At 49.3% G+C, this 12,026-nt stretch overlaps 1 protein-coding gene across 1 annotated transcript in view; it reads left to right on the top strand.

The window, feature by feature from the left end:
• LOC119458318 (E3 ubiquitin-protein ligase HECTD1-like) overlaps positions 1–12,026 on the top strand; it is a 123,449-nt gene that overhangs the window by 48,913 nt on the left and 62,510 nt on the right. Inside the window, 3 exon segments of the mRNA XM_037720149.2 lie at positions 6,095–6,329; positions 7,713–7,940; positions 10,334–10,627. Coding sequence (XP_037576077.1) covers positions 6,095–6,329; positions 7,713–7,940; positions 10,334–10,627 — 757 coding nt within the window.

Genomic DNA, 12,026 nt, shown 5'->3' with positions numbered 1-12,026 from the left:
GTCCGGCGCTCCCCTCTGCGGATGATCGTGAGGCGGTCTTTCGCGTTTAAAGAAACGCGCGATCGTGTTCACATCGAAACCCTGACGGCCGCTGTTGCGAAAATACCGCGCGAAACGAGCTTGGTCGTTTTTATCGCTGTTGCGAGCGAAGGGCGCGTAAAAGCGTACAGCCCGCGGGCACGTTGATTGCCTTTTTTTCCGCAGCCGTGGGCGCGAGAAAGCCTAGCTGCCGTTGCTGCGTTGTTGCGCGGCCCAGGCAGACTGCCACGGTTGGTAGGCTCGCTATAACTTGCCTGTGCTCTTTGTGCGATGCCGCTGGGATAGAAGTCGCCCGCATGCGAAGCGGCTCGGCTATGGTGGCGTGCACGCTCGGATTGGTTATTTCCGTGCAGCGCACTCGGAAAGGCTATCCGCCTGTATGACATGCGTGGTCTGTGGCGTGATAGACGCCGCCATTGTGTGTAGCGTTCCTCGGGTGCACGGCACGCCGTTAATGGGACGCGGACTCTCTGACGTCGCAACCTGAAGGAGGTGTACTTCCGATGTGTATGTTTTGTGCCTCGTCACAGCGTCCATTGGTGTGGTGGTTACACGATGCAGTAGGAATCCCACTGTGGGCATTTCGGTCAGAATGCTGGCGTTGTCGGCGTCAGACTGAAAATTTTGTGCAGCTGCATAGGATAAGCCCACTAAATACTCCGGAAATTCTTTCTTCGCTGTTCCCATCTCTGGTTAGTGAAGTGCCTCGAGCGTAGTAGTCATAATTGCTTTATGGAACACGTGTAATATTTAGAAGTGCAGTCGAACCCGGGTATATCGAACTCGAAGGGGATCGCGGAATAGTTCGGTATATCCGTAATTCGATATATAAGATAATAAATGAATGATAATTTCAAGTGGAAAGTTGTTCGATCTACACAATAATTCGTTATATGTGGGTATATCCGGGTTCGACTGTAACGACCTTTCAATAAGTGCTGGTGGGCCTCTTGCTTCCAGCTCAACGTCGGCGTCTACCCCATAGGCAGGGCATTTCGGTGTTTGTTTGGTCTTGCACGCGCTGCCCATGCGTCGCCAACTTCCTGGCTAGATTTCTCTACCGTCACGTTTTGTGTCGGTTTTTTTTTTGTTTTTTTTTTTTTTAAACACAGCGTCGGGATTTGAGTGCGCGACTCATCTCGCCGCCCGTCTTCGGATTCGCCGTCGACGTTGCGGACGTCGGTTCCGAGAAAGTAGTCTGCGAGGCTGGCTGACTGCAAAGCGTCGGTATTTCGATATAGGAGCGCTGCGCCGCTGACACTTTCTCGAACGGGAGGAAGGTTTCTAGGGTGCTTCGCTGTACGACGAAGTCTCTCTATATATACTACGCAGAACTCTCCGATTAGCTGCACTTTCAGCCTACTCGTGTACAGTTGCACGAAATTTTGCTGGGAGAGGGAGGGAGGTCGTACGTGGCCCGTTCCGCTGTGCTTGTTCGTGACGCCGAGCGTCTTTACTTCTTCTGTTCTGTCTCGTTTTCGTGCGCACTCCTTTGGGTAGCTCATAAAATTAAAATAAAAGAACGCCGGAGGCCGCACGCGTTGTAGCGGCCATCGTGAGAGAGGCTGCCGTGCACAGCTGTTTTCTTGACCACGCACTGTCAGGGCCCGCTTCGTACTTCGCCGCGCCACCCTGTGCGCTCTCGCATGCATAATAACGGTGCTCTCTCTCTCTCTCTCTCCTGTTCGCTCCGCTAACGAAGTTGCTGCGCCGTTGTACGAAGGTGCGCTTGAAGGAGCGGCGCCGCCGCCGCTGAAGAACGTCTTTGCGGGTGGCCCGCCATGCTGCTGTGAGCAGATGCACGTGACTGACGGGCTCGGCGTGCACTGGGTCGTCCCTTTGTGACGGTGCGCGCATAGCGAAGAGCACCTCCTCTCCACGTCTGGGCGTTCCTTAATTTCTTTTTTTTTTTCTGCAACTACCATTGCTTGTATTTTCTTTCCCTGACATTCGGGTCGAGCGCTTCCGGAAGGTGCCGAAGACGTACCGAGTCCCGGACCAGGACGAATTTTTCTTCAACTGCGAGGCTTTCTTTCGAGGAACCCGGTTGGGTTTCCATTGTAGCAAATTGCTACATTTCGGTGGATGTCTCAGTTTCCCTTTAATTACTTATCTCCACCTAGCGGATTTCCGCTGAACTATTACGTCATATACTTGCCTTTGCTTCGAGTTGTCGATGCCATCTGCTAGCCGCCTGGTTAGCTCAGATGGTAGAGCGGCTGCCCCGGAAAGGCGGTGGTCCCGGGTTCGAGTCCCGGACCAGGACGAATTTTTCTTCAACTGCGAGGCTTTCTCTCGAGGAACCCGGTTGGGTTTCCATTGTAGCAAATTGCTACATTAGGGTGGATGTCTCAGTTTCCCTTTAATTACCGAAGAGGAGGAACGCCCAGCGATGCGTTCCGGTTGCAGGGAGACTAAATCGAAATTCATGGCATTCTGTTCGATTCTCATACTGGCGTACTATACCATTCCATTTTTTCATAATTTGGCCCCGTACTGTCGGCATTTTGTTTTGTTTTCTGCGTTGGATGGTGCTAAGAGTGTCTTCACTGCCACGTTGCCGCATCGTTCAGGGCAGCACCGGCCGCGACCTAAAATTGCAGACGGTACCAGCCTCACGCGCACATATGTGTCAGTGTTGTTATATCGGGCGCACAAAGTGTTTGTGCGTGATCTCTCGAAGTCCGCCCCCTACAAGCAGACGACGCTCACCTCGGTGTGCGTTTAGCGTTGACCTTCCTTCGTGCCCGAGACGCTCGTCCCTGTCATTTCGTCTCACTCTCCGCAAGAGTGGTCATTTGGCGTCGAGCCACGCACCGTACAAAATGGCGCATACCAGGGCAGCGGCCATATCCCGCATCGTCTGCTTCCAGACGGGACGTCGTCTGCTACGGCCCCGTCGGCCGTGCTATATTCTAGGCACTGTAGCCATGCTGTCGTCTGTTGCCGGCGAGTTCGCGCTCCGTTACATTCGGCGGTGCGGCGGCAGCTTCCCTAATGGCCGCGCGGGCATGCGCGCGCAATACGTGCGTCCCGAGCGGCCATCTCTACTACTACTACTTTTTTGTCTACTACGGTCCAGCCGGGACTCCGGCCACCGCTGCTTCATCGCACCCAAAAGGGGCTTGGTTGGTCCCGGCCGTTCCCTTCATCGGTCGGTCGGTCGTTGACTCGAAAGAGTACGGCTTGCTTCTTCGGAACGGCCGATAAGCGGTGCACTTTCTGCTTGCGCTCCCCGCTGAGCGCAACGGCGGCGGGGAAGGCGGCCACCCCCCTCCTCCCTGCGCCACTTTGGCCTTTCGAGAGGGGCTGCGGGGGGGCACCTCTGGCTGAGATCGCATCGACCCGATCGGCTGCGTCGAAAGAAAAACTAAGAAGCTACGGTGGGAAGTGGCCGAAGAAGTCCGGGCCGGCTGCGCTTGATAGAAACGTGGCGCGCGAGGAAGGGGTTAAGGGGGTAAGAGGCGCGGCGGGGACTGGACCCCCCCCAACACACACACACGCACACGCACGCACGCACGCTTGTGGGGGCGCGTGTATGCAAAAGGCGGTGGTCGGCCTCGCCGAGGACTGCTTGGCGTGCGGCGCCCCTGATCTCAGCTGTTGGGCTGAAATCGCAGCTTCCCTGGGGAGCGCAGCACGCACGGCTGTAACGACGTTCCCCTGAAACTCGAAAGCCGGGTTACGGGTGGGTCACTCGGGCGGGGTTCCGTGGTTAGCGATAAGGCTTTCGTGAAACACCGCCCGCGCCGCATTAGCCACGAGCGTTATGGGAAAGCGCGTTTGCCGTAAGATTTAGTTCCACGATGAGAGATGAGAGAGCGTTGCACTAGCGCCCGGTTCTTAACGTTTTGTTCTCATCTAGTGGATGCATGCTGTAAGAGACATGGGAAGTCTTTGATCCCCCCCCCCCCCCATTACTCCGTGCGGTACCGCACTTTTCGCAAGAGATTTACTGAACGCCGAACTTTAATGGACGCTAGAGGAACATATTAAGCCGAGTTTGATCTTGCAGATTATTTGTCTGTGTGTCAATATGTCTCTTTGTTGCGTAGAATATTGCCACCGAAGTTCCCGCTGCTGCTCCCCAATTTGAACCGTGCATGTCAAAACGGACGAGTTGACGTAATCTCCACGTGACATCCCTCTGTGGCGCTGTCTGTGAATCACCAGTGCCCACGTCGCAGGCGAGATAACATAGTCCACTTAAAACAGGTGTCACCGCTGCTATTTTTAATTTTCGTCATTTTCTCGCTTGCAAAAGCCCTCATCTCGCTACGAGTGGCGAATTCATTATTATAGAAGCCTAGTCTGTTTTATCTGTCCCGACTTAATATTTTCCTTTGGTGTCCCTTTAATTGCAAAATACTTGTATGGTGTATGCTGACGGTGTCCTGTTGCCAGCACCGCGACAAGTAGCGGTGCATGTGACCTAACTCCACTTGACCAACTCCGAGCTGTGCAGCATAAAGCTTCGCGTAGCGACAGCCAGCCAGAAAGGGGAACCAGAAAGAAGGGCTCATCCATTCTCCGCCTCTGATTGTGCGACGCTTACTGAATGGATGCTTCTCGACAACCGGCAGTTCTCGTTACAAAAGAGCCATTAACTGTACTGCATGGAGTATGGCGTAGCTTCTCCACTGCAGTGTGGCACAGAGTTGGTGTAGCAGGCAGGGACAACTTCGCTCCTGCTGCAGAGCTTGCACTTTTTTTTTGTCTGCGAACTCGGGGCAATTGCATCACCCTGCGACTCGATGAGTGTGTTGTAACGGGAGCCGACGACGGTGACAACTAGCCAGAAAAAGATAACGGCTGCGGTGACAAGGCTCAGGCAACAAGGCTCACTTGACCATGAGGAGGAGATTAGCTCGATATGCGGGTGAAAATCTTCCACGTGCATGGACACCGTTTACGGCTACAGTCCCTTTCATGGGAGGAAAGCAGCTGCTCACGTGAGCAGCGGATTCTCGAACTACTGTTTGTGGCGTCGCATCTCGTGAAGGACGGGAGCAATTGTGTGTGGCGTGTAGCGCGTGTGAGGGTTAGTGCATTGTAAGCAAATGAGCGAGCTCGCTTCCTGTGTAATATTCTTTCCACCACCCCGGCACTGTTATTCTTTTGCTGACTAATAAGCGCGTGTGTGCATAACCTGCGCAGTTGCTTTGCGGGGTGCAACGAGCGAGCATTGGTCTCGGGTGTGTCAGTGTTGTTCCCGGATCTTCTGATGATGCTTGTGGTGATTTCTGAACGGAATAAACATTGCGTGGCTGACGTTATGAGCTCATGTGCGCACATAATGCACAAGGAGCACGGCGATTCGGCAGTGGCTCAAAGAAAAACAATTCACGAAATAGACGGGACATTAAGCACGTTTTCCCCCTTTATCCCTGCTGCTAATGAAGTTGCAGTTGTTTAAAAGTTGTATGAAAGCTTGTAATTTTGGGAGGAACATTTCCTGTTTGTTCCCTTTTCCCCCCTATTTAACCATGTATTTGTGCATTCAGTGCAATACATTTATATTGTATAAACAAAATATGGAATATTCGTACAGTGCAACATATAAATAATACTTATGTGTAGAAGAAGATGATGAGGAATGTTTACCGGAAGAGCATCTGGGTGACTACTGTGCATGGGGAAAGTGGGAGGTGAGAGTACAAAGATAGGTTTTTTAAATGCATATGCACATAAGGCCTGTCAACGGCAATCAAACAGAGAGCACACTAGCGCCTTCGGAGCTTTGTGTGCCCATGAACACTGAGGTCTCCTGCTACTGTTCAATTTCGCGGGGTTTGTGTTCTTGACAAAGCACCACAACTGGCGTCTGATTTGATGGGCTGAGTTGAGCTTTGCTAGTTCAGTGAAGCCACATGCATTACGTAAGGTATTGGCAGAAAGTTATGCCCGATTTTATCCCGCAGTACATAGCCTAGGTGGGTGGGCAATATTGATGGATGTGTAGCTGGGTGGGCAATGTTGAATGCTGTGAAAAAGAGAACACCCGACCAAGAAACTGACCTCTTTGTCTCCTCCCCTTTCTTTTGCCACCTTGCAGCTGCCCACCCCGCACTTTCCTACCGGCGTTGTGCCGCATATTTCTCGACGAGGGTGCACCCGACAATGTGCTCGAAGTGACGGCCCGAGCCATCACCTACTACCTGGACGTGTCGGCCGAGTGCACACGCCGCATCGTGGCCGTCGATGGCGCCGTCAAGGCCATGTGCAACCGCCTCGTGGTTGCCGACGTGTCCTCTCGCACCAGCAAGGACCTTGCTGAGCAGTGCGTCAAGGTGCGTGCAGTCATCCAACATGGCTTGTTTCGTAGATTTTTGGGCTACATGTGGCAATTTTTTGGCTGGCATCACGGACAGGCTGCAACAGTAGTTGAGGTTCCCCATTGGCAGGCTTGCAGCCAACATAAAATGTGTTAAGTTAATCTCAATTGTGATTGGCACCAAATGTCATCATACCTCATCACTCTTATAAGGTTTCACAAAACGGACGACCCTACAATATATCTTGGGTGTGTGCATGCAGCCGTCATGATGAAGCAGTGGTTCTTGTAATTCTTCATGTCGTTAGATGTTGTGGACGAGTAGCTCAGAACCTGATCACATCTCATCCTTTCAGGATTGTGTCAATTAAGCCCTGAATTAAATAGCTTTGAGATTCCTTAAACATGATTTGTCACTATCGCCGTTTGACCAGGGGCTGTGTCTTGTACCAATGCACATTAGTTGTCTGGGATCAGATGCTGTCATTATCCCTGGCATCAGTATTTTCTTGGAACAGGGGATAAGAAAAAAATCGAAAATAAAATTTAGCCTTAAAAAATATGGCTCCCTGGTCTAATCGGGAAGCGCGAATGCTTATGCTAGTTTCTTGCAGAAACTAGTGTTTAGCCTTTTGATAGCTTATGTAAAAATGTGCCGACAAAGTGCAATTGTTTGGGGTCTATTGTGTGTTCTAATAACCTATGTGAATTCCCTGTACACTGACTTGTTTCTGAAGGTGTTGTTGAAGCCTCCTATGAACCAAAGCTTTCTGTAATGCCCATCGCTATGAAAACAAGCTATCAAAAGTGGCTGCTAGTATGTGCAGTTACCTTCATGTTATGAATAGCCCCTTCAGAAAAGTGCCAAGCTGATGTCAATCACGTTCTTAAAATGGCGATTCATGGGCAGCTGGTTGATCATTGGAGTTTTAGCTTGTCTGTATACATGTTACTCTGTACGGAAATACTGTACTACGGTAACAACGCTGGTAGCGGCATCTTGTGACACTTTGTCCAACATCAACACGTGAAACGTATGTGTGTTACATGAGTGTTCTCGTCAAAGCAATATAAAACTAAAGGGACTGCATCGCTGCCGACGCTTTACGCCAGCAAATAATTAGAATAAGGTTAGTTGCTGTAATAGTAGCTGTGTCACTCGTTCAACTAATTCGGCTGATCCTGTTAGTGCTCCTGGTAGCTCTGCATTCTATAAACAGTGATTATGTCTTCGGACAGGCTAAAACTATTATTGCTTTTGCATGGTAATGATAAAAAGAAGGTACGAAAGTAACAACAACAATGCAATAGTTCCGTGATAATCGGCATTTAAGCAGTGCATCTGTGTTCATTTAGCTGACTGCCTGCGAACATTTCTCCTCCGCCCGTCTGTGCTCAGGTGCTGGAGCTGATCTGCACTCGGGAGGCCGGTGCAGTCTTTGAAGCGGGCGGCCTGCAGTGCGTGCTGTCCTTCATCCGGGACAAGGGCTCCCTCGTTCACAAGGACACCCTGCACTCGGCCATGGCTGTGGTGTCCAGGCTCTGCGGCAAGGTGGACACCAGCGATGCCTGTCTTCCGGCCTGCGTGGAGGCCCTCTCCCTTCTGCTTCGGCACGAGGACACACACGTGAGTCTCGCCACCTTCTTCATCCACGCTCTGCGGTGTTGATGGAGTGTCAGCGGAGTCGTCGCTTTCAGCGTTGAAGCATTTTACGCCTTGAATTCTGGCGACTACTGGCTAAGTAAAGTGAGCTAGAGCTCCTATTAACTGACATTTGGTTTTCGTGTCCAGTAGGAACACAGACGAAATGTGGGGCTTGGTGGAGCTTCGAAATTTCTGCACAACCTTGTCACATCTGTTTAATCTCATCTGTCGTTTGTGGAAAAGAATGTACGGCATTGTGTATGAAAAGTTAACAACAAAAGACTCAACCTAGCTTCTTTTGTTTACATTTCTTGAAGGAGGAGGCCTCAGAGTAGTTAAACTACCCTAACATACATGATCATTGCCGCCGAGTTCCCTGTGGGATGGGACATTTGGGTCTTTATATTCATCAACCATAGAACTAGTACAGGCACTTTAGAAGGGTTACCTATCATTAAGAACTATGTTCAGGGATTATGATTAGTGATTATTCTAATCTTCTGCCACTTGGTAGTTGCTGGCAGTCAGTGCCTTGCTCCCATTTTGCTTTGAAGGAACCAATGGCTGGCAGATTGTGACATAAGGTTTACACATTTGCCAGTGCAGTTGAACTGTCACTTGTGTTGCATAGGGTTTCTTTAACTTTTACTTTGCTAGCCACATGCATAGCTGTGATGTGTTATGCAGCTTAAGAAAAAGGCCTATGACCTGTCTTGTCTTGTTTTCTTGTTCTGGGCTCAAAGAGCCACTGTCTTGTACAAACACTTGCATTCACTGAAAATTGACATGGTCTCTGGTGTTATGCCTCTATATTTTGTACGTAAGTCTTCATAGGATGGAAAACAAAAGCTGCTGCTTTGACTGCAGGCACAGATGACATGTTTCCTCAGAAGCGATCCCATAGATGCGGTACAGACAGAAGCACTTGGATAGAACATTTAGATGTTGTTTTACTGTGTTAAAAAAACCTGGTCCTAATAAAATCTGGTGAACCAAGAATTTGTGGGATGATAACCGCGTCCGTTTCCATCTATGGAGACGAGCAATCATTTCAACTTTGTGAAATGTGTGAGGTCATTACCTTGACCAAGATGGAAGCTTGGGCAAGTTGCTTTGCCGTTAGTATTGGTAAAAACAGTGCCGAGAGTTCCAAGCAAGTCTGCACAGCCCAGTCTACACCGGTGCGGGCATCTGTGTCTTCCTTTCTGTCCATGTCATGTCTTGCACTGCGTTTCGGGTCCTATCATCATCTTAAAATCATGCGCACTATATAATATGTCTGTGATTTGCACACACGTGCTATGTGCGTGTTTGAGTCCATAACATGTAATAGTTAACCTTAGACTAGATTAGGAGCATGCGAGCAAGTTTTTTGCATCCCCTATACTAAGTGCCATGAATTTTATCCGTAGTTTGATGTGCCCTCCTAATCTCCTGCAGTGATCTGGCACAATATTGCACATCGTAGCACGAGCTTGCAGTTGTAAAAAAATTGGCCAGATCCCACGCGCTGTGGGAATCGAAGTTATGCGAAGCATTTTGCAGGTAGCTGGCTGTGGCGTCAACTCGGCGGTGCGTGCAACGCATGCCTCGACCAATTCCTTGAGTCTCTCGATAAGTTCGAGCAGGCGCTCATAGTGGAGCTCTGACATGCTGAGGATCAAAACGTGTGGGCTTGCCTAGCTGCCCGGTCATTCTGAACACGTTGCTCTTTATCTGCGCTCAATAGTACACCAAGTTGTGGATATCCTTGAGAAATACAACGTACCAGTTGACGCACTTGTCGATGAAGCTGCTGTCATCCAAGAGGTTTGTTTGTGAGCGTCGGGACCCGGTTGGTGGACACGGAGACGTCGATCTGAGTTGCTGTGATGATGCGGCCATGGTGGATTTTGGTGCAGCGTTTTCGTACTCGGACTCATTGTGCAGCAAGAAAGAGCAGGCCTTGATGCTTGATTGGCCCTTTCAGTGTTGGTTTTTTTCGGAGGTGATGCACCCCCATTATCGGGTTTTCTTGGATATTACAAAACGAACACAGTAATTTATTTTTGCTGTGCAGAAATGAAAACATTACACTGATAATGGCAAGTGCTCTTTGATGTGGTCCTCACACACCTATCTGACAAAAGGAATGTCAAAAAGGACATGGCAGCGCAGAAACGTGGAACCGTACCGGCATGTCACTGACACTGAAACGGTTAAGCGGCCTGGTATCGACAAAAAGCGATGTGAGAAAGCATCGGGGAGGAACAAGGAGGCGGCACATTGCCGTCGTTGTCGAAGAATGTTTGACATTAAACGCAAGTTGTAGGCGCCGTTGAGTCTTGCTTGCACGCGCAAATAAAGGAAAATGCCGCGACTGCCCCACTTTTCAGGTGTCGGACGGTGCCCTCCGGTGCTTTGCCTCCCTGGCGGACCGGTTCATGCGGCGGTCCTTGGACCCGGCACCTCTGGCGGAGCACGGCCTGGTGCAGCAACTCTTGGGGCGCATGGCTCACGCTGCAGCGCCGGCGTCCTCGCTGCTGGCACCTCCGTCTGGCGGCGGCACGCAGAGTGGCGGCACGCCGGCACCAGCTGCCACACCAGCTGAGCCAAAATCTTCACCGACAGTGTCCACCATCATCAGCCTGCTGTCTACACTGTGCAGGGGTTCACCAGCCATCACGCACGTGAGTTGAGCAAAAGAAGTTGGTTGACACGCGGTGAAGGCGTCGTAGCAAAAGACTGACCTGAACAGCTAGGAATGCAAGCGTTCAAAACTTTTGAAAAATGAATTCCATAGTATTGTCAAATTCAATTCGGTCTTCGAAGGAAATAGTTACTACTTGCCGATACGAATAGTTATCGACTACTTTAAACTGTCAACTGAGGGTGATCAAACATGAAATTTGAGCAGAAGTGCGATAAATTTCATCCTAGCTAGCCGTAAGTAAACATAAAAAGTGAAGTTCGGGCAGTATTTTATACCGTGTCCAAAATAAGTCAAACCTCGATATAATGAATTAATGAAGTAAGAAGAAAGATTGTCTGCTATTACACTCACGGGAGGTATCTCCGAACCCATTTTTGTGCAACTTTGTTATGGGAGGTACGACTGTATTTGCACACCTCAACAAACAGGGGTGTGTGAATAGTGATTTTTGAGACCGAATCAAATAACGAATTGAGTAGTGCGAGAAGCAGATCAAATGAATGTCGAATACTTCTCGAATAATAAATATCCATTTTCATAATATAAAACGATGTTAGCAAGTTTCTGTTATTACATAGTACGTTATGAAGTGTTAATAAAAGCACAAATGAGCACTAGGTGTAAACAGGTAGTTTGTTCACATGCAGAGGACTGCATAGCCGGTTGCATAGCCGGTAAAGTATGGCTACCTAAGCGACATAGCCTGTTCCACTACGCAAGTTCTCATGTTTTATGTCTATATACTATGCCCGCGGAGATGAAAATTTCCCGTACCTTTTGCTCCAATTTTATGTGCATTTGGCCACAGTTGACTTTTTGAAATATTCAAAAAGTATTAGAAAAATATTCTCATTTACGAATAGTGACGTTTTGATTCAAAGACAATTGAATAGGACACTGCGCAATTCATTATTTGAAAGTTTTGAATATTTGCACACCAGTACAAACAACAGAAAACAGGACAGCATGGGCGGTACCGCCTGTCCGGTCTTTTGTTCTTTGTGCCCGTCTTGTTTGTGGGAACGATAACTGCCTTAAGGCCACGGATGTGTGCATTTGAGTACTTTGTTTGCTTGTTTGTTCGCGTGGGTGTTGAGCAGAGAGCTATGTGTAATCCACTGCATGTATTTGTTTACACAAGACTTGTCATGTGCGATGTTCACCTCTAGGGTGCATGTCATGGTGCAGTGCCATGCATCACATTGCTCAAGCACCCACTTTTTTTACGTCAATTTCTAGTGTCATTCATAGCCCATGTGTTCATTGGGGCAATTAAACCGCTCAAATCAATCCACCCCTCTATGTTGTCCATGGCTGGTATAATGTAAAACTATTCCACTTTGTTTTTATTCAAAATTCGCGATTAGCCCTCTGTG

This window comes from Dermacentor silvarum, chromosome 7, assembly GCF_013339745.2.
Source record: "Dermacentor silvarum isolate Dsil-2018 chromosome 7, BIME_Dsil_1.4, whole genome shotgun sequence".
In the NCBI taxonomy this organism is placed as follows: Eukaryota; Metazoa; Arthropoda; class Arachnida; order Ixodida; family Ixodidae; genus Dermacentor; species Dermacentor silvarum.
This window is presented reverse-complemented; position numbering and strand designations above follow the sequence as displayed.